The 20,417-nt window shown below is 54.9% G+C and overlaps 1 protein-coding gene across 7 annotated transcripts in view; it reads left to right on the top strand.

Moving 5' to 3' along the window:
- AMZ1 (archaelysin family metallopeptidase 1) overlaps window positions 1–14,567 on the top strand; it is a 37,321-nt gene extending 22,754 nt beyond the window's left edge. For 5 of the 7 annotated variants that reach the window (XM_030797185.1, XM_030797187.1, XM_030797184.1 and 2 more), the window contains 5 exons: window positions 641–808; window positions 6,584–6,712; window positions 7,071–7,240; window positions 7,638–7,814; window positions 10,295–11,078. In XM_030797185.1, the coding sequence (XP_030653045.1) occupies window positions 641–808; window positions 6,584–6,712; window positions 7,071–7,240; window positions 7,638–7,814; window positions 10,295–10,855 (1,205 nt within the window). In that variant the 3' untranslated portion in view covers window positions 10,856–11,078. Of the gene's footprint in view, window positions 1–640; window positions 809–6,583; window positions 6,713–7,070; window positions 7,241–7,637; window positions 7,815–10,294 lie in introns of all 7 variants that reach the window. The other 2 variants (XM_003274972.3, XM_012496534.2) reach the window with 2 other exon arrangements.
- The last annotated feature ends 5,850 nt before the right edge of the window (window positions 14,568–20,417 follow it).

The following is a 20,417-nucleotide window of genomic DNA, read 5'->3' on the forward strand; positions in this document are numbered from 1 at the left end:
TGATTTTTCATTGGTCTCCTGGCCTCCACCCTGGTCCTTGTCCATCTGTCCTCCTGACCTGTGATCTGGTGTGTGCATCCCTCCAGGGGCTGCCCTGGGAGCTCCCTGCTGCCTCTCCAGCCTCGACCTGCACCCTTGTGTGCTACTGTCTGCCCCAGCCAGGCTGGCATTTTGCAGCCATGCAGCCTGGCTCTGTGTCCTGCTGCCTGCCCCAGCCAGGCTGTCTTTTTGCAGCCATGCAGCCCGGCTCTGTCTTGCTCTGTGCCCAAGTCAGGCTGGCATTTTGCAGCCAGGCAGCCCGGCTCTGTGTGCTGCCTGCTCAGCTGCAGTGCCTGGCACTAACCCTAGAAGTCCCTGTCCCTGGTGAGGCCCTGCCTGCTCCCTCCCTGCGCTCACATGCGACTGTCACTGCTGTCCTTCCATCTGTGCATGAACCTTTCCTCTATGTCCCTCGGTGTTGGCCCTTTTGAAAAAGTCATGCTTTCTGTCCCTTTTCTAAGCCCGATGCTCCGCTTGCTGTCAGGGCAGGTCCACACTGGCTTTGTTCACCCAGCAGGCCGGTGTCTGCGGGCAATTCCCGGGGAGGGGGTCCCAGGCGGGCAGGGGCGCCGCAAGGCTGACGGCGCTGTTCTCCCACCAGACCTGAGCGAGGAGCCAGTGGGAAGCTCCCTGCTGCACCAGCTGCGCAGCTGCACGGAGGCCTTCTTCCTGGGCCTGCACGTCAAGTACCTGCCCTCGGTGGCGGCCGCGTCCATCCGCTGCTCCTCGCGGCCCAGCCGGGACTCTGACAGGCTCCAGCTCCACACAGGTGAGTGAGGATGGCAGCGGCGGCTCAGGCCAAGGCAGGCCCCTTCCGGAAGGAAGAGGGGGGAGGAAGGCGCCCAGGAGAGGAAAGGAAACTTTTCCTCCTTTTTGGTGGGAAACGTCCATTTCCCAGGTGTTTGGGAAGCAGGACTGAGACGGGGAGTTCCTTCTTCCCACCCAGGAGTGTCTGGGGACCTGACCATACAGCCAGTGCCCACGGGAAAACGCCACAGCAGGAGGAGCGAGCCCTTCTTTGTTTTTTGAGATGGAGTCTCGCTCTGTCGCCCAGCCTGTAGTGCAGTGGTGCGATCTCGGCTCACTGCAACCTCCCGGGTTCAAGCGATTCTCCTGCCTCAGCCTTCTGAGTAGCTGGGACTACAGGCGCATGCCACCACACCCAGCTAATTTTTGTATTTTTAGTAGAGACAAGATCTCACTGTGTTGGCCAGGCTGGTCTTGAACTCCTGACCTCAAGTGATCTGCCTGCCTCAGCCTCCCAAAGTGCTGGGATGACAGGCGTGAGTCACTGTCACTGGCTTGAAATGAGCACTTCTAAGGCCACTCAGCATGGCTCCAACCTTCCGTCTTTGCATTGTACATGTGCCTAGAAGACCCCTAACCCTCAAGCCCTTACCCCTTCCCTGCAGGTCGCTGGTGACTGGAGAGTGTGAGGCTGGGTTGAGAGGCAGAGGTGAAATGAGGGCTTTTGGTGGATAGGAAACCGAGGCTCAAGTTTAGGGAGGGCCTTGAAAGGGCTGGAATGTGCAGATGGACGGCTTTCATCAGTTCTGGGATACTCTCAACCATTGCTGCTTTTGTCAGTTATCGCCTCTGCCCCATTCTCTTCTCTCCTGTGACTCCAACTGAATGTATATTAATCCATCTTACTCTCTTATCTATAATATCTTTTATGATCATTCATGCTTTAGTCCGAATTTATTCTCATCCTTTGGCTAAGGCTTACTCTCTCTGGAGTCACATCTAAGGTACTTTTTTTTTTTTTTTTTTGAGACGGAATCTTGCTCTGTTGCCCAGGCTGGAGTGCAGTGGTGCAATCTCGGCTCACTGCAAGCTCTGCCTCTCAGGGTTCACGCCATTCTCCTGCCTCAGCCTCCCGAGTAGCTGGGACTACAGGCACCTACTACCATTCCCGGCTAATTTTTTTGTATTTTTAGTAGAGACAGGGTTTCACCATGTTAGCCAGGATGGTCTCGATCTCCTGAACTCATGATCCGCCTGCCTCGGCCTCCCAAAGTGCTGGGATTATAGGCGTGAGGCACCATGCCTGGCCTCATCTAAGTTACTCTTAAACCCATATATTGAGGCTGGACATGGTGGCTCATACCTGTAATCCCAGTACTTTGGGAGGCTGAGGTGGGAGGATAGCTTGATGGCAGGTGTTCAAGACCAGCCTGGGCAACTAGGCCAGACACTGTCTATGCAAAAAATAGAAAAACAGCTGGTAGTGGTGGCACACATCTACAGTCTCAGCTACTTGGGAGGCTGAGAGTTTGAAACTGCAGTGAGCTGTGATCATGCTACTGTATTGTCCTCTATCCTGGGTGACAGAACAAGACCCGATCATTTAAAAAAATCACAACCCCCATATATTGTGTTCCTAATTTCAGTTGTCATGTTTGTCAGTTCTATAGTTTCTAGTGGATTCTATTTCAAATTAGCAGTGTCACGCTTTTATAGGTCTCAGTTGCCTATGACACTTCTTTAAGTTCAGCATTGATGTCCATGAACATAGTTGCTTGACAGTCTGTCTGATGATTGTACTATCTGGAATGCCCATGTGCCTGTATTTGTTATTTCTGCTAATTTTGTCTCAGTTATCCTGCCTCATTGTGCCTTGTTATTTTCAATTGTTAGTTAGGCATCTTATTGGAAAAATTAGTTTAACTTTGAGAATTTTTGGCCTGGGCTGATGTTTTTCACCATAGAGGATTTTCTTTTCCTCTGCCAGGCACCAAAGGGCTGAATGTGGGACAAAGACGTGAAGCTTTTCTGGGTCATCCTGATGGTCCCCAGGGCTCTGCATCCCTCCCAGGGTAGGAAGCATGTCATCAGGGTCATCCTGCCCACTCCCTGACCCCAGAAACAGTCCAGCTTCATCTGTTTGAGCTTGAATCCTCCCCGTTTTTCTCATTAGGTCTCTGCCTTGGTTACTGAGGTGTAATTTAGACAGTAAAATTCATCCTTTTTAGTGTACAGTTCTGAGACTTGACAAATGCGTACATCATGTAGCCATCACCATTCAGATAGAGGGCGGCTCTCTATCCCTCTACCGGCCGCCAAACCTTCCTCTGTAACTCACTCCTCCTCATCTTGGGTGTTGGAAGCAGCTGTTCTTTGTCATCCACTCTGCCTGTCTGGCCATCTTTTGGTGGGAGGGTTGTCTAAATTCCCTAGTGTACCATTACAGGGAGCAGCCACTGTTGACATTTGGGGGTTGATAGGGGTCCCCTGGCTGGGGTGGGGTGCCATCCCCTGGGTGGCATGTTTCTTTTCTGTGTCCCAGCCTGCTTTCTGGGAGCAGCCTACACTCCACAGGCTTCCCTGGCCCCTGAGGTCCTAGAGTGGGGTCTGGGGGCAGTGTGGCCTGCCTTGGCCCTGGCCCTAAAACAGAGCCGGGGACTCTGTGCCTCTCAGGCTCGGCCTCTGCAGCCTCAGCTCTCCTCACCATCCCCACACTGTACGCAGTTCGTCTCGCCTGTTATGGCCTCCCACCTGTCCATGCCAGGACTGTGGCGGCTCAGAGACAGCACCAAGTCCCACAAGGGTCTCTCCAAGGCTTTTCACTCCCTCTGCTTAGTGAACGAACTGCTGTTTCCCCCAGCCGCACACTTCAGAAGGTGCACGGGGGAGCCCTCGGGAAAAAGACGTGCACTCGGGAAGGTTCAAAAGCATGTGGAACCCAGAGGGTATGCCAGGTTGCATTTGTGTGGTCAGCTCAGCCTGCTTTTTAATTTTTTTTTTTTTTAGAAATGGGGTCTTGCTGTGTCACCCAGGCTCAAGTGCAGTGCTGCGATCATAGCTCCCTGCAGCCTTGAACTCCTGGGGTCTTCTGCCTCAGCCTCCCAAGTGGCTGGGACCACAGACATGTGCCACCACACCTGGCTAATTATTTTGATTATTGTAGACATGGGGTCCTGCCATCTTGCCCAGAGAGTAGCATGCGTTGGATCACTGCAATGGTTTCCTGGGACTGCCGTAACAAAGCCACAAACTGGATGGCTTAGGGACATTTCTTGTCTCACATTGCTGGGGCCCGCAGTTCTTAACCAAGGTTTTGGCAGGGCCACGTGGTCTCAGAAGGCTCCATGGAGGGTGCTTCCTGGCTGCCTCCAGCTTCTGGAGGTTGCTGGCAATGCCCGGCCCTCTGTGGCTTGCAGATGCACAACTCTAACCTCGGCCTTTGACTTCATGTGAGCTTTACGTCATGTGCCTCTGCGTCTCTTCTAAGACTCTAGTCAGTGGGTCTCCTTAATGACCTCATCTTAACTGGATTACGTTTCCAAACAATGGCAGGTCCCAGGAGTTAGGACTTCCACCTGTCTTTTTGGGGGGATATAACTCGATCCACAACAATCATCACTGTCAATCATCATCACCTTGTTAGCATCATGGCCAATCATCACCTTGGTGGCATCATTGTCAATCAATCACCTTGTTAGCAAAAATTCCTTGGCCTCTCCTCCAAGACTCGTCACTCATTTCCCAAGGTCATACCCTAGACCTACATTGTCCAAGACAGTAGCCACTGGCCCCCTGTGGCTCTGAACACAAAAAATATAGCTGGTCTGAAATGAGATGTGCAGTAAATGGAAAATACATACCAGAACTGAAAAGTTAATACGAAAGGCAATGTAAACTCATAATTTAAACCTTTTTGGGTGGGGCACAGTGGCTCATGCCTGTAATCCCAGCACTTTAGGAGGCTGAGGGGGGAGAATTGTTTGAGGACAGTTTGAGACCAGCCTGGCCAACATTATGAGATCTCGTCTCTACAAAACATTTAAAAATTAGCTGGCTGTGGTGGTTCATGCCTGTCATCCCAGCTGCTCAGGAGGCTGAGGCAGGGAAGATCGCTTGAGCCCAGGTCGACACTGCAGTGTGAGCTGGGACTGCACCACTGCACTCCAGCCTGGGTGACAGAGTGGGATGTTATCTCAAAAACAAACATAGGGCCGGCTGCAGTGGCTCACGCCTGTAATCCCAGCACTTTGGGAGGCCGAGGCAGACGGATCACGAGGGCAGGAGTTTGAGACCAGCTTGACCAACATGGTGAAACCGTGTCTCTACTAAAAATACAAAAATTAGCTGGGTGTGATGGCACGTGCCTGTAATCCCAGCTACTCAGGAGCCTGAGGCAGGAGAATCGCTTGAACCCGGGAGGCGGAGGTTGTAGGGAGCTGAGATTGCGCCACTGTACTCCAGCCTGGGCAACAAAGCGACACTCCATCTCAAAAAACAAAAAAACAAAACAAAAAAAAACACAGAAAAACCTCCTTGCCCGTCTGTTCCTTTTAATGGTAGAACTCCTTGGAAAACACTTTTCTCCCGTGTGCCTCTGTGCCCCAACCCCTCCTCTCTGCAGTAACTCTGACACCCTCTCTGGGTTTCCTGGGCCCGCGGTGGCTGCTCTGCCTCCTTCCCTCCCTGGGCTCCTGGTTTCCCGGCTTTGATGTCATCGTGCCCAGGTTCAGCCCCGGACCTCTCCTGTATCTGTCCACACTCATGCTCGTGGGAACTACGCTAACAAGTTACACAACTTGCTAGCTTGGATGATCCACTGTGATCTTACAGCTCTGCGGGTCAGGAGCCCCCCTGGGCTAAAGTCAAGGATCGGCTGGGCTGGTTCCTTCTGGAGGCTCCGGGGGAATCCATTTCTTGCCCTTTCCAGCTTCTAGAGGCACCCCCATCCTTGGCTAACGGCCCTCTCTCCGAGCCAGCCCTGCAGCGCCCTCAGGCCTCATGTTGTCACCCAGACCCCCTGCTGCCTCTAACGAGGGCTTTTTTTTTTTGAGATGGAGTCTGGCTGTGTTACCCAGGCTAGAGGGCAGTGGCATGATCTCAGCTCACTGCCACCTCTTACCTCCTGGGTTCAAGCAATTCTCCTGTCTCAGCCTCCTGAGTAGTTAGGATTACAGGCACGCACCACCATGCCTGGCTCATTTTGTATTTTTAGTAGAGATGGGGTTTTGTCATGTTGGCCAGGCTGGTCTCGAACTCCTGACCTCAGGTGATCCGCCCATCTCGGCCTTCCGAAGTGCTGGGATCACAGGTGTGAGCCACCGCGCCCGGCCTTACCCAGGGTTCTTGTGATGGCATCAGCCTCACCTGGCTGATGCAGAATAACGCCCCCATCCCAAGATCTTTAATCATCTGCAGCCCCTTTTGCTGTGGGTACTCACAGGTCCCAGGGCTGAGATGTGGACATCTCTGGGGCTGTCATTCAGCTGCTGAAGTGGCTGCTTCTTCCCGGGGCTGCAAGCGGCAGTCTTGTTGGCCTGGCTGCCTCTCCAGCGTCCCCACCTGGCTGTCCATGGCCTCTCAAACTTATTGTCCTGATCTCCAAATGGCCCCGGCCCTCACTCCACATCATGCAGCACTGTGTGCCCTCAGGTCACACCAAACGCTGGTGGCCCATGCCTGACTTGGGAAGGGGTGGGGCCCAGGCAGAGGAAGACGATGACAGGGTGTGCCAGCCTCAGCCTGGAAGATGGGGGTCCCCGGCTGCCTCCTGACCCCGTCCCCTGGCCCCTCCCCGCAGACAGCATCCTGTCCTTCTTGAAGAACAACAAGCCGGGGGACGCGCTGTGTGTGCTGGGCCTCACGCTGTCCGACCTGTACCCCCACGAGGCCTGGAGCTTCACCTTCAGCAAGTTCCTTCCAGGGCACGGTGAGCCGGGGCCCTGGCAGCTCTGCCTAGGGGGCAGCCTGGCATGGGGCTGTGGCCCCCGTGGCTGCAGGGTACCATCTTTGCTCTTGCTGCAAGCACCCTCCTGGTGGAAGTCAACACCCATGCATGGGAATAGGTGGCCCCTTCCAGCTCCTCCTGAGGAATGGCGTAGGGGCCATGCCTCAGCCGTGGCATCTGCCCCAGGGCCCATCTTCATGTAGGAAGGACAGGGCCTCTCAGGACTGGTGTGTCCTTGGGCCATAGCCAGTTTGCATGAGAGCATGAGGTGGGTTTGATGGTGGGCCCCCCAGAGCCAAGGCTGACCCCTGAGAGTGCCGTTCTCTCCATCTCTCTCCAGAAGTGGGCATCTGCAGCTTCGCCCGGTTCTCGGGGGAATTCCCGAAGTTGGGGCCCAGCGCCCCTGATCCACCCCTGGTAGAGGCAGCAGCAGACCGCCCCGAGGCCCCCCTGCAGGACAGAGGCTGGGCCCTGTGCTTCAGTGCCCTGGGGATGGTTCAGTGCTGCAAGGTGGGTTGGGGCTCTGGGGCTGGGAAGAGGGGACAGGAGGGTGCTGGCTGAGCCCGCGGTGCGTCGGTCTGTTACACTGCCCCATCCTCACTGTGAAGTGGATGGACCCCTAACTCCGTGGAACGAGGAAAGCAAGGGCACACAGCTATGAAGCAGCAGGGTAGCGATTAGAGCCCCAAGCCCCCATCCTGTGTGGCCTCCCCAGGGCCACCCACCCTTTCCCCTGGGGCCCTGAATGCAGCCTGTGCCGCCTGGGGCAGGGGGAGGGCGCCCGGACCACCTCCCGGCCATCCGGCCTCACCCACGTCCTCATTTTGGCCCTGCTGGGGCTGCCTGGGGATCTGCCGGATGCAGGGGCAAGGTGGTGAGGCAAGGTGCTTGGTGGCCTTCCCCCCAGGTCACGTGCCACGAGCTCTGCCACCTTCTGGGCCTGGGGAACTGCCGCTGGCTCCGCTGCCTCATGCAGGGTGCGCTCAGCCTGGAGGAGGCCCTGCGGCGGCCCCTGGACCTCTGTCCCATCTGCCTGCGGAAGCTGCAGCACGTCCTAGGCTTCAGGCTCATCGAGAGGTACCAGGTGAGTTGCCGAGTTGTGCTGCCCGGCTGGTGGGACCTGCGCTCCGGAGGCCCGCGAGCGCCACCTGGAGGCCACGGGGACCGCGCACAGGCTTTGTCAACTGCCGGCTTCCAGGCAGTGCAGAGCCCCAGGACCTGCGTTGGGGTTGAGCTCCATCCGAGTTTCACTGCCGGTAGGTCGAGTCCTGCCAGTGCCCACGTGTGGCGGCTGTGGCCGGGAGGTTGCAGCGGGGTGGAGTGGGGACGAGGGCTTTTCTTCCTCTGTCAGGAAGAGCTGGCATTGGAGCCCCAGCCGGGAGGGGCCTTCCTGGTGCAGCCGGCGAGTGGCACGGTCTTCCCAGGGTAACTTCCTCTTTTCTTTCCATCACCAACACTTGGGTCACTGCTGCTCAGAGGCGGCGGGAGCTGACACAACAAGGCTGTGTTGGAGGCAGCCTCCATTCCTAACTCCCTCTAGCCGTTGCTTGGGTGGGGTTGCCCAGCAAAGGCCTTGTCCATATTCATGGACATTTGTTTGAAAGCTCAAAAGCTTTTCTCTGAGTTCTGAGTGCAAAGGCAGGTGGTGGTAATTTTTCTTTAAACCCAGCTTTAGACGAAAACCAGTTATAAGGTGCTCACTGCGCACAGGCACCAGAGCAGTCAATGAAACCGCGCTGGGAAGCCCCTGCATCCTCCTCCTCCCGGCCGTCGAGGCAGGTGGCGGTGTGGTTCCCGGACTGAGCCTGTCAGAAGCCCCTGCAGGGCCCAGCTGGGTCCTGCTTCCTTCTGGGGCAGAGTGAGGAGCTGCATCTTGCAGGCCTGCTGGGTGACGCTGAACTAGAGGCCGGGGCACTTCTAGCTCACAGTGCTGGAATCTCTGCAGGGATCCTCTCTGCAGACTCTGGCAGTAAAGGGAAGGTGAAGGGGGCACAGAGGAAACAGCTTTCCCAAGTGGAAGGAGGAGAGGAGCCTGTGACTTGGGGGGAGCCCAGGCGCAGCCGTGGCTGAGGGTAGGAGCATCTCCTGAGGGTGCAGGTGGTGTGATGGCTGGTCGGCACCTGGCGATGCCTTGTAAAGGGTGCTGCTGCCAGCTGTGCCCCGTTGAGGGGCAGCTTGGTCTGCAGAAAGTGTTGAGAGCTCTCATTTGATGCCTTCACTTGGGGTCTTGTGCAACCATCTGACATGAAATTTTATCATGTGTATGCCCCTCCCTGCACGTGCTGACCTGACATAGCCTGGATCCACCTGGATCTGAGCTGGAGGGTACAGCTCCTCCTCCAGCCCAGAGCGCTCTCCCTTCCATGAGCACCATCTCCTGGGGCTGTGGAGGGAAGAGGGCCAGGGCAAAGGCACTCCAGGGTGGCCTGGCCCTCCTGGCTGTTGTAGGGAGGGCAGTGGTGCAGATGTGAGGTCACTTTCCGTCCCAGTGCTCTGGGAGGTGCTGGAGAGCCGACCAAGGGCCTGGCCAGAAAAGGTCACTGCTGTCCATTGACAGCAATCACTGAAATGCCTCTTGAAGAAAGCCTGACTTGTGGTCTCTGCCACTTCCTGTGGTATAAACTAGTCTCACTATGGCTGATGTGAGCTCCCAATGTCAGTGAGCGCTGAGTTGGGAACAGGCGTGCAGTGGGACCTTGTTAAATGGTGTGTCCCCTGTACAGATGCAGGAGAGGAGAATACCCTTGAGAGCAGAGGCAAGAGTGAAATGGAGAAAACATTTAGGAAGTGAGTTTCAAGTATTCCCTTTGCTTTACATTTTTCTTTCCCTTGTGGTCTCACCATGTTGCCCAGGCTGGTCTTGAACTCCTGGGTTCAAGTGGTCCTCTTGCCTCTGCCTCCCTGTGCTGGGATTACAAGCGTGAGCCACCATGCCCTGACCTTTGCTTTAAAATTTTAAATTTTATTTAATTATACGCTTTCTGGGTGGGTGCTGTGGCTCACACCTGTAATCCCAGCACTTTGGGAGGCCAAGGTGGGTGGGTCACCTGAGGTCAGGAGTTTGAGACCAGCCTGGCTAACATGGTGAAACCCCATCTCTACTAAAAAATGTAAAAATTAGCTGGGTGTGCTGGCAGGAACGTGTAATCCCTGCTACTCAGGAGGCTGAAGCAGGAGAATTGCTTGAACCTGGGAGGCAGAGGTTGCAGTGAGCCGAGATTGCGGCACTGCACTCCAGCCTGGCCAACAGAGCAAGACTCTGTCTCAAAAAAAAAAAAAAAAAAAAAATAAGTGTTCCATTCTTTAACTTTGGATGACAAGCAGCTTGCGAAGTTCCTAAACGGTGAGCTCTCGCGGGCGGGTACCTCCAACTCTGGCACGGCCTGGACCTGAGTCCTCAAAGGGCACTGGTCACAAGAGCCCTCACACCACCAGCCTGACTCCGGCCCCTGGGTAACTGAGGACGGTGGGGTCCCCTTAGGTGACGAGCTGGGTCTCCTGGCAGTTCCCTGGCTACACAAGGGCTGGCACAGAGCAAACTCAGCCTGTGTTTCTCCCTCTTAGAGACTCTACACCTGGACTCAGGCGGTGGTGGGGACATGGCCCAGCCAGGAGGCAGGGGAGCCGACAGTGTGGGAGGACACCCCGCCCGCCAGCGCCGACTCGGGCATGTGCTGCGAGAGTGACTCGGAGCCTGGCACCAGCGTGTCGGAGCCACTCACCCCTGATGCCTGGAGTCACGCCTTCTCCTCGGGGCCAGAGGTGGAGCCAGAGGAAGGGCTGAGCTCCCTGGCGGCCTCAGAGGCTCCGCCACCACTTGGGGGCCCTGCGGAGGCCATCAAGGAACATGAACGGTGGCTGGCCATGTGCATCCAGGCCCTGCAACGGGAAGTGGCGGAGGAGGACCTGGCGCAGGTGGACAGAGCCGTGGACGCCCTCGACCGCTGGGAGATGTTCACGGGTCAGCTCCCGGCCGCCAGGGAGGACCCACCCAGCAGCAGGGACAGCGTGGGGCTGCGCAAGGCCTTGGGGGACAAGTTCTCCTCCCTGAGGAGGAAGCTGAGCGCCCGCAAACTCTCCAGAGCAGAGTCGGCCCCCTGTCCCTGGGATGGGGAAGAGAGTTAGCACAGCAGGGCCGCCCTGCATCTCCTTCCCTAAGGATGCTGGCCAGCACTGTCCAGTAGCTGAGGCCACTACCGACCTGCTGGGGATTAAGAGGAAGGGTCTGGATGGGTGGTGGCTCAGGCCTGTCATCCCATCACTTTGAGAGGCCAAGGCGGGGGGATCGCCTGAGGCCAGGAGTTTGAGACCAGACTGGGCAACATGGTGAGACTCTGCCTCTACAAAAGAAAAATTAAAAAATTAGCTGGATGCAGTGGTTCATGCCTGTGGTCCCAGCTATTCAGGAGGCTGAGGTGGGAAGATTGCTAGAGCCTAGGAGGTCAAGGCTGCAGTGGGATGCGATCATGCCACTGTACTGCAGTCTGGGCAACACAGCAAGACTGTCTCAGAAAAAAAAAAAAAAAGGTTCTCTGGAGAAGCCACAGACCACCTGTCTTCAGGCGCCTCCTTCAACTCCTATGTCCCAGCCAGCTGCCCCCAGGGGTCTGCACACCTGGAGGGGCCTCCCTGATCCTGGGCGCTTCTTGTGGAGTACAACCCGGACTGTGCTGAGGTTGGGACAGAGCCCCCCTCGCCTGCAAAGGCAGAAGGAGGAAGCAGCGTGCGTCCTGTCTCCTTCCAGGCTGTGGGCCTGCCCTTCAGTTATTTATAGCTGGAGCTGGAGAGGCCGGCTCAGATGAGGAGTGACCCCGGGGGCACACCGGCTCCACACTGCCACCCAGCTTCCAAGGCTGAGTCTCCTCCCTAAAGGGGAAGTGATGGGGTTTTGTCTCTATCTCAAGCGTCAACCACATACACACACACACACACAGTCACATTCAGTGGCACTAATAGCATCCTGATCCTGACGGATTTCACCGGGGCTCTCCATGCAAGTCCTGGGGTTTGCCATCTCTTCTGACAAACGCTGCAGGAGGTGAGGGTGTCTGACGTGCACTGAGGGCAGAGGCCCCCTTATTCCTGAGGCGGCTGCAGCTCACCATGGGGAAGATCAACTGCGGTGATGTTTTTGGGAGTTTCGTGGCAAAGGCAGCTGCGCTGTCAATACCAAGTAGGTGGAGGTGGTGATCAGATGATCTGTCTTTCCTTTTCTTTTTTGATCTAGTTCTATCAGTTGCTGAGAGAGGGGCGTTATTGCTATGGCTGGGCATTTTATCTGTCTCCCTTTAGTTTTGCCGAATTTTGCTTCCTGCATTTTGAAGCTCCTTTATGTCCATGCACATTTTATAGTTGTGTCTTCCTGATGAATTGACCCTTTTATTGTCAAACGTACCCCCTCAGCCTGCAGTGGAGGGTCCCAGCGAGAGAGACTTCCGGTTCTGACAGCGGAATCCCTTCGGAGTGACGAAGGCGGGGTCACAGCTCGCGCGCTCTCATCTGGACAGAGGCAAGAACAGGGCAGCTTGGACCTTTTGTGGGTGGGTGGGTCATACGGTTATGGAAGGCTTCTAAGAAAAAATACAAAACTAAAAGAAGGGCTATGCAGGTGAGGTGGGCTGAGGCTTCCTTGTGAATCTGGCATTGGTGGAGGCCAACTGTAGGCTCCTGGTCCTGGTCCCAGTCCGTGTTGACTTCAGAGAAGCAAAGATGCAGCTCAAAAGTAGCGCTAGGATCTTCGTCCCGTTCTCTTTTGCGTAGCTTCAAAGAGGCATGATAGTGACCTGGGAGGGGAGATGAACAGCCAGGCCTTTCAGAAAGTGACCAACGGAAGGTGCCGGCAGAGAGCCCTGCAGTAACAGAAGGTGAAAGCCGGAGCCTGGTGGCTGTTGCTGCGAACAAACCACCCAAAACTTAGTGGCTTAAAATCACCACAGTCTAGCTCATGAATCTGTAACTTGGGCAGAGCTTGGAGGAGACGGTTTGCCCCTGTGGCTCGACTGGAAGGTTTGTTCACGTGGCTGCCAAGTGGAAACTGGCTGGGAATCTCAGTCCTTGGTTCCTGCCCACGTGAGACTCCATGGAGGAGAGGCATCTTCTTAGGAAGGCAGCTGCCATATTGTGAAGAAACCAGACAAACAGGGCAGCCAGAGCCAGACAGCAGGCAGCTGGTCCCAGTCCCAGTCCCAGTCCCAGAAAGTGCGAAGGGACAAGTATGTGTTGACTTCAGAGAAGCAAAGATGCAGCTGAGAAGTAGCATTAGGACCTTCATCCATACCCTTCTCTTTTGCATAGCTTCTAAGGGGCATGATAGTGACCTAGGAGGTAACTGTGACAGAAGAAAGAAGGCAGACAAAGAGGGTCACTTTCAGAAAGTGACCTGGGCTTCTTCACAATATGGTGGTTGCCCTCCTAAGGTGGACATTGGGTCAGATGGAAGCTCTGTGGCCTTTCATAACTCAGCCTCGTGTCACAGAGCGTCACCTTTCCTGCATTCTACTGAGGCAGTGACAAGGACCCCACCCCAGGTTCACGGGGAGGGGACGTGGCAGGGAATGTGAGACAAAAGAATATCGCTGCAACCATTCATGAACAGTCGGCCCCACTCGGCGTTCACTGTGGGGATTTGGCTGGTGCACCTGCGAGGTGACCTGACCTGTTTTCCCATTTCCTTCATCTTCTGCAAAAGGTTAACCGCTGGAGTGATGTGAGATTAAACAGAGGTGATAAAAATAGAACAGCCTGGCTCAGGCTGAGGGTGGGAGCGCACTGGGGTTATGGCCAAAGCCTCGGCGCTCTCTGTATCCACGTCCTTTGACCCTCAGCTGTGATGCGTCTCCCAAAAAAGCATTTTGAAGTGGGAAGGAGCAAACCACTAAAAAAAACCCCTTTTATCCGCAGCCTTTACCAAGTTGCAGATGTGAGTGAAATTTTTTAAGAGAGCTGTTAGGAGGACTGTTTTGAAATACAACTTTGAGGAAGAGAAATTGGTTTCCCTCCTCTCCCCTGTGTTAGCCCCAGGTTCTGTCTGTGCTGTGGTGAAGAGTAATTTGGGACAGTCAGTCACCAGCAAAGATGCTAAGGCAGAGGAGAGAGAATGAGGGCTGCCTTCTCGAGGAAGGTCACAGCTCACGAATCTTTCTAAACTTAAGCGCTGCAAAAGTTGAACTGAGATTAAATTTAGAGATGGTTTCCAAGACACACAGGGCCATGGTTCTTTCAGTTTTTAAACATGTGCAAAGTCCACTGAATTGCTTTCTCGTCTCCTCATCTGTCAGAAACCCCTGAATTCACGAGGATGGGTCTTCTAGCTTGACGATGACCTCTCTTCTGAAAGCCTCACCCATTTTGGTGGGCCGAGTCAGCGGGACCTCATGGAGCTAAAAATAGTTTGTCATGACAGACGTTATCTGTATTGCTGTGTGTGCGATGAGTCTGGGGAAGCTAACACGTGCCTTCTGAAGTGGCTAGAATACACACTCCCACGTCACAGCCATGCTTTGATGAAGGGGTGAGAAGCAGTGTCCCCTCTGAGAGGCAAATCTCTCTTCAGGCAGCCCCGCAGTCCTCTTCCAAAATCTCATTCTTTTCCCTCTCTTCCTCCCGAAAAAGCCCAAACTCATTGTCAGAGGGGAGAAGCAGCATCCCGACTCCTGTCCATGGTGTGAACCCTGAAGGCACAGGACAGTGAGTGGAGCTCTGCCCCCACCCCCGTTTCCAGAGCATGGGTGAGGAGGCAGGGATGCTGACCTGTTAATATTGTCCTGTGGGACAGCTGCTTCAGACCTTTCCCTGATGAACGAAATCTCCAAAAGCCTTAACAAAATGGCTTAGTCAAGCATGAGTGATAAAGCTGGGAGTCCAAATTTAGATCCCACCAAGTTCAAAGGGGGCGGCTAGAACATTCCAGGGACACATCTACACGCAGGGGGTCTCCCTACGGTGCCAAGGGAGCTGCTCTGCAGACCCAACAGGCAGGGACGGCCAGGCCTCGGAGGGAGGGACCGGCTGCCCTGCCCAAGGCCACCTGGACAGGCAAGTCTTCCCTCGGGGGTCAACTCCACAGGGGTCCCTCCTACGTAACGGAGTTTTTTTTTACATCAACATCATTGAGTCTCGAAATGACCTGTAAGGCAGATGGCTGCGTCCCCACCATATGGCTGTGGCCGCTGAGATGGGACTGGGAAGGGCTGGCACCTCAGAAATGGCAGAGCAGAAGTTCAGGCGCAGTGTGTTCTTGCTTGAACCCCGAGTTCTCCCGCTGTTGTGCAGCTTTCTAAGAAAGCAACCCGGAGAGGTCTGAGCAGGAAGAGAATAAGAAGGCGCACGGACTTGGGAGGCCTGCCCCCGATCCCTGAGCAGCCCCCACACGTCGGTGCCCATGCCCCTCGGTTCTGATTACCAGGAAGCTTTCCGGCCCCCGCAGCTCCTTTGGACTCGGAGGAGCGGCCTGGCTGGGTGGCCGACACTCTTAGGTGAAGTGCCAACGAAAACACCCCCGCCGTTGCTGGGGCTTCACTGATTTGTTTATAAAAGGAGGGCGAGGTCCGGACAGGAATATTTTTATCCCCGTGAAGACGGAGAGAATCAGGGCTTCTCGACAGGGGCTCATAGACCTGACCTGGGCCTGCCTGCCTGTGTGCTGGGAGCAAAGGAGGGCCGCTCTCTAGGCTGGCTTTGCAGCCCCAGTAAGGGTGAGAGACTCACAGGGGCCTGGCTGCCGTCCTGGGAGAGGCCCCGGGAAGCGGCTCGCCCTGCACCCAAGGGCTCTCTGGAGATCACCCCGCACGCAGGCTGCTCCAGAGCTGAAATCTAGCTGTGATCCCTGTGGGGGCAACTGCAGAGGTGCCCAGTTTCAAGGAAACCTAAAGAAACAGCAAATTTATGGCTCTTGGAACACCAGGCTGTCAAAGATAAACACCGCAGGGTAATCTAGGAAACACTTCCGCTTGACTGTAAAGAGCCGTGGCCTGCGAACGGTGTTAAAAACAGCTGCAGATCGCGGGTGGAGACGGCCGGCCGAGCCTTCCCTTTTCTGACATCCTACAGCAGCACCTTGATGAATGAGAACCCGGAAGAACGCAGGTTTATTTTTGAACTCAGCTTCTTGGGTAGGGAGGCAAATGAAAACAGGCTGATGTTAGGGGTTTATTTTAAAAAGCAATTTCCAAGAAGCGGCCTGGGGTCACCACGCGTTCAGTCCAACTCTCCCCACTGCAGTGTTCCCGTGACGATGAGACAAATCCAAATATTCACCGGAGTCAAGCAAACGTGGCGGCCCCTGCCTCCCCGCCGGCGGTTCCAGAATGGCCCAGAGGGTCCATGGCAGCCAGGCCCGTCCAACCTCCTGCCCTCTCTGAGAGGGACCTGAGCTCTCGCAAGATTAACTAGAGACGACACCCACCAGATTCCACCACTGAGGCCTCCCTAATGCCTGCTCCCTAGGCTTTTTAATGAACACACTTCTGTTACATGGAAACTGAGCCAGGCATGGAGTCACCTGGCTCCACCCTGGGGCTCCTCTGCTGCCGAGAGCGCTGGCTCTCCCGACTATGGGCCCAGTGTTCATTTTCTCTCTCAGGCACAGTGCTCTGCCCACCACAGTGTTCCTGGTTTTCTGAATACAGCATGACTGAACTGTCACTTCTCAGCAAAGGCCAACACGTCTTTGTCCCACGCTAGTCCAAGACCATCTTCTGTTCAAGGGCCCTCACCACGCTTTGTGAGTGTTTCATGGGCCTCCTTCAGTGGTGTGTGACCAGCGGGAATGAATGGGGACGTGTTTTGTTCAGCCCTGACTCTTGCACGCTGGTGGCACCCATGGGTGCCCACTCACCTGGCACGTGGACAAAGGTGATGAGCGCAGCAGACGGCTCCCGGGGGCAGTGTGGGATCCAGTCTGAAGCTGACACCCTCTCTTGGTCAGGCTTTCAGCAGCAGCAGGCAGTGGACTTTTCACCGTTTCTTCCAACACTTTCTCACGTAGGAGCTCCACTGTCCCTTCTAACAGGACAGGGCTTGTGCGGCCGGGTTTGGTCTTGTGGTCAGGCAGAAGCGGGCAGGCCAGGGCTGAGCTGCGTCCGGCTCTCACGTACTTCCTCTCCCTGTGCTCTGCCCACCTGGGGTAGGCCTCTGGGAACAGGGGAGTCACAGAAACCATGGGAAACGGAGTGGGTTGGAAGAGGCAGAGAACATGCTTTTCTCAGGGTCGCTTAACACAGGCAGGGGTACAGGAGAGCTCCGGCCATTTATTCCAAATGTATGAGCAGGAAACAAAGAGGGAGGGAAGCTGTAAGAACAAGCGATATTTTTTTCCCATCTGAAGTGAGAGCAAACTTCCACCACATTCTACCTGTGCCCCTCTGGGTGGGTGGTGGCCGTCCTCTTGGGCGCCCCCTTGTGAGGGCTCGAGGCCTTTACTGGATGGGCAGGATGGGGGCAGCAGCTGTGCCAGCTGCCAACCCAACTCCTCCGACAGAACAACAGGCGGCTTCCTGGGGCTTGCAGGGAGCCCCTGTCAGAAGGAGGGTGTCTCTTCATTCCTGCCATCCTCCGGCCACCTCTCCCGCCTGCACCACTTGGAGGCAGTTGTTTCACGTGGGGCTCTTGATGGCATAACCGGAGGTCCATCACGGACCCCCGAGCAGGAGCAATGCCTAAAGAGGGCAAAGGCCAGCGCGCCTGGCAGAGCTCCCTCCTCTGCTCCAACAGCAGAGCCCAGAGCATCCCTTGGCCCGACGCACAAGTCCCACAATAGCCTCTCCCAATGGGAACGACTTAGTCCTAATTACATGAGCTTTAATCACTGCTCGATCGTATGGCACAGTTATTTTTAAAAGTCCAGTCCAAGTGGAAATACACCTGGAGCATCTTATACTGCAATGATTGATGGACGACTTTGATATATAAAATAAATTGTGTTACTCAGTTTTTCTATAATGCTTACATTTTACATTTTCATTCTCAAAATTAATAAATGCTATCAACACCAATTTTTTTTTTTTTTTTTTTGAGATGAAGTTTCACTCTTGTTGCCCAGGCTGGAGTGCAATGGTGTGATCTCTGCTCATTGCAACCTCCGCCTTCTGGTTTCAAGCAATTCTCCTGCCTCAGCCTCCCAAGTAGCTGGGATTACAGGCACCTGCCATACCATGCCCAGCTAATTTTTGTATTTTTAGTAGAGACAGGGTTTCACCATCTTGGTCAGGCTGGTCTCAAACTCCTGACCTCGTGATCCACCCGCCTCAGCCTCCCAAAGTGCTCGGATTACAGGCGTCAGCTACCGCGCCTGGCCTCAACTCCAAATTTTAAAAAGGGCTTAAAGGAAGAGGATGAAATTCTGGAAGTCTAAATGAAGACAGGGAATGTGTCTGTTGAATTGGATAAGCAATTCCTTGCATTTGAGAAGGCAAGGAGCCCACGGGAACCTACCGACAGGGCTGCCACGCACTGCTGGAGAGCTCTCCGTATAAAGCGCAACTCCCCTCTGAGACTCGGCTTCTCTGCTGACGTGGACGGGTTCATCTACCCACACGGACACCCATCCACAAACACTTAGTCACTGCTGGAGGCTTTTAAAACACCTGTTAAATGCAGAGACACTTCACAAATGTTCACTCCCAATTTCCATGTCTCCCCACGTCGGGGTGAACGTTTTTTATGTGCTGTGACAAAAAGGAAAGACTAGTGTGTGTTTTGGGGGCCGGAGGGGATCATTATTTCTTTTTTTTTGAATTTTTATTTATTGAGACAGAGTCTTTCTCTGTCGCCCAGGCTGGAGTGCAGTGGTGCGATCTTGGCTCACTGCAACCTCCGCCTTCTGGGTTCAAACGATTCTCCTGCCTCAGCCTCCCAAGTAGCTGGGACTACAGGTGCCTGCCACCACGCCTGGCTAATTTTTGTATTTTTAGTAGAGACGCAGTTTTACCATGCTGGCCAGGCTGGTCTTGAACTCCTGACTTCAAGTGAAACACCCGCCTCAGCCTCCCAAAGTGCTGGGATTATAGGTGTGAGCCACTGCGCCCAGCCTTTTTTTTTTTTTTAATTTTTAATTTTAGATACAGGGGTCTTGCTGTGTTGCCCAGGCTTATTCTCAAATGCCTGGGCTCAAGCGACTCTCCTGCCTCAGCCTCCTGAGTAGCTGGGACTACAGGTGTGTGTCTCTACACTTAGCTAACTAAAAACTTTTTTTTGGTAGAGACAGGGTTTCAGCCACATTGCCCAGGCTGGTTTTGAACTCCTGGGCTCAGGCAATCCTCCTGCCTCGGGCTCACGAAGTGCCTGGATTACAGGTGTGAGCCACCACGCCTGGCCTGTTATTTCTGTTTATATGAATGTCACAGCATGTTTCCTGTGTGACCCTGCGGGCCGCTGTCGCTGGCTGCCTGCCTACGCCCACAGGTCTGGTGGTGGCGACCAGCAGCTGCAAAACGACCGACTCTATTGAAGAAACACCGGGTGGCGTGGGAGGTTCCTGCCAATGCCGGGAAGAAGGGCAACCTGGGACGCCCGTGCCTGGGAGGGATGGAAAGGCCAGGGGAGGGTGGAGCTTAGGAGAGGAAGCACAGGTTCTAAGGCCCAAGCCGGGCCCTGTGCTGAGCGCTCACCTCACTCTCCTGCCGCGCACCGCAGTTGCGTGGAAGACGCGAGGAGGCCTCTGCTTCTGGAAAGGCACTTGCCCCATGGTGGAACGCAGTCTGGAAGCCTGTGGATGTGACGCACGCTGCAGAATCCACGGCCACACACATTCTTCTGTTTGAAAGCAGTAGGTGGGCTGGGCGCAGTGGGTCACACCTGTAATCCCAGCACTTTGGGAGGCCGAGGTGGGTGGATCATGAGGTCGGGAGATCGAGACCATCCTCGCTAACACGGTGAAACCCTGTCTCTACTAAAAATACAAAACATTAGCCAGGCGTGGTGTCAGACGTCCGTAGTCTCAGCTACTTGGGAGGCTGAGGCAGGAGAATGGTGTGAACCTGGTAGGTGGAGGTTGCAGTGAGCCTAGATCGCGGCACTGCACTCCAGCCTGGGCGACACTGAGACTACGTCTCAAAAAAACGAAGATAGCAGCGGGTGGGTGCCACACTCAGGGGCCCCCACTTCTCAGCAGTGGTGGGGGAGGCAGGGATATAACATGCCAGGAAAACAGGTGTAATTTAAGGCAAATTTTAATAGATTTATACAAATCATATATACAAAACATGTTAAACTAACCACCGTGGCTATAACATACATTTTTACACTTTAACATATCTTAACCTTGTACACTGTATTCGTAAACCGAGTCTGGTCACGGCACGACGGCCCGGCACAGGTGGTGCTGGCGCTGCAGCGACCGTCAGGGAGAGGCTGCACAGAGCACTCGGTTCCTTTCTGTATTTAAAGGCCCCGAAGGGCTCGGGCGCTAAAGCCAGAAGGCCGTCCCACTGGTCCCTTTGGCAGTGTGTCCTCCTGCTGCGTGGACTGGGGCCTGAGCACAGGCAAGGGAGTTCAGGACACAGTGGCCATGAGTAGGTGCCAAGCTTACTACACTGAATTTCCTGGCGACGCTTGTGCCCATCGATGTGAGCTGGTTCAAATGGAGTTAAGAAAAAGGGCATTTTGAATTTTTTTTTTTTTTCTTCATACGGACTCTCGCTCTCTCGCCCAGGCTGGAGTGCAGTGGCGCGATCTCGGCTCACTGCAAGCT

The sequence above is a fragment of the Nomascus leucogenys genome, chromosome 17 (genome assembly GCF_006542625.1).
Source record: "Nomascus leucogenys isolate Asia chromosome 17, Asia_NLE_v1, whole genome shotgun sequence".
NCBI lineage: Eukaryota > Metazoa > Chordata > Mammalia > Primates > Hylobatidae > Nomascus > Nomascus leucogenys.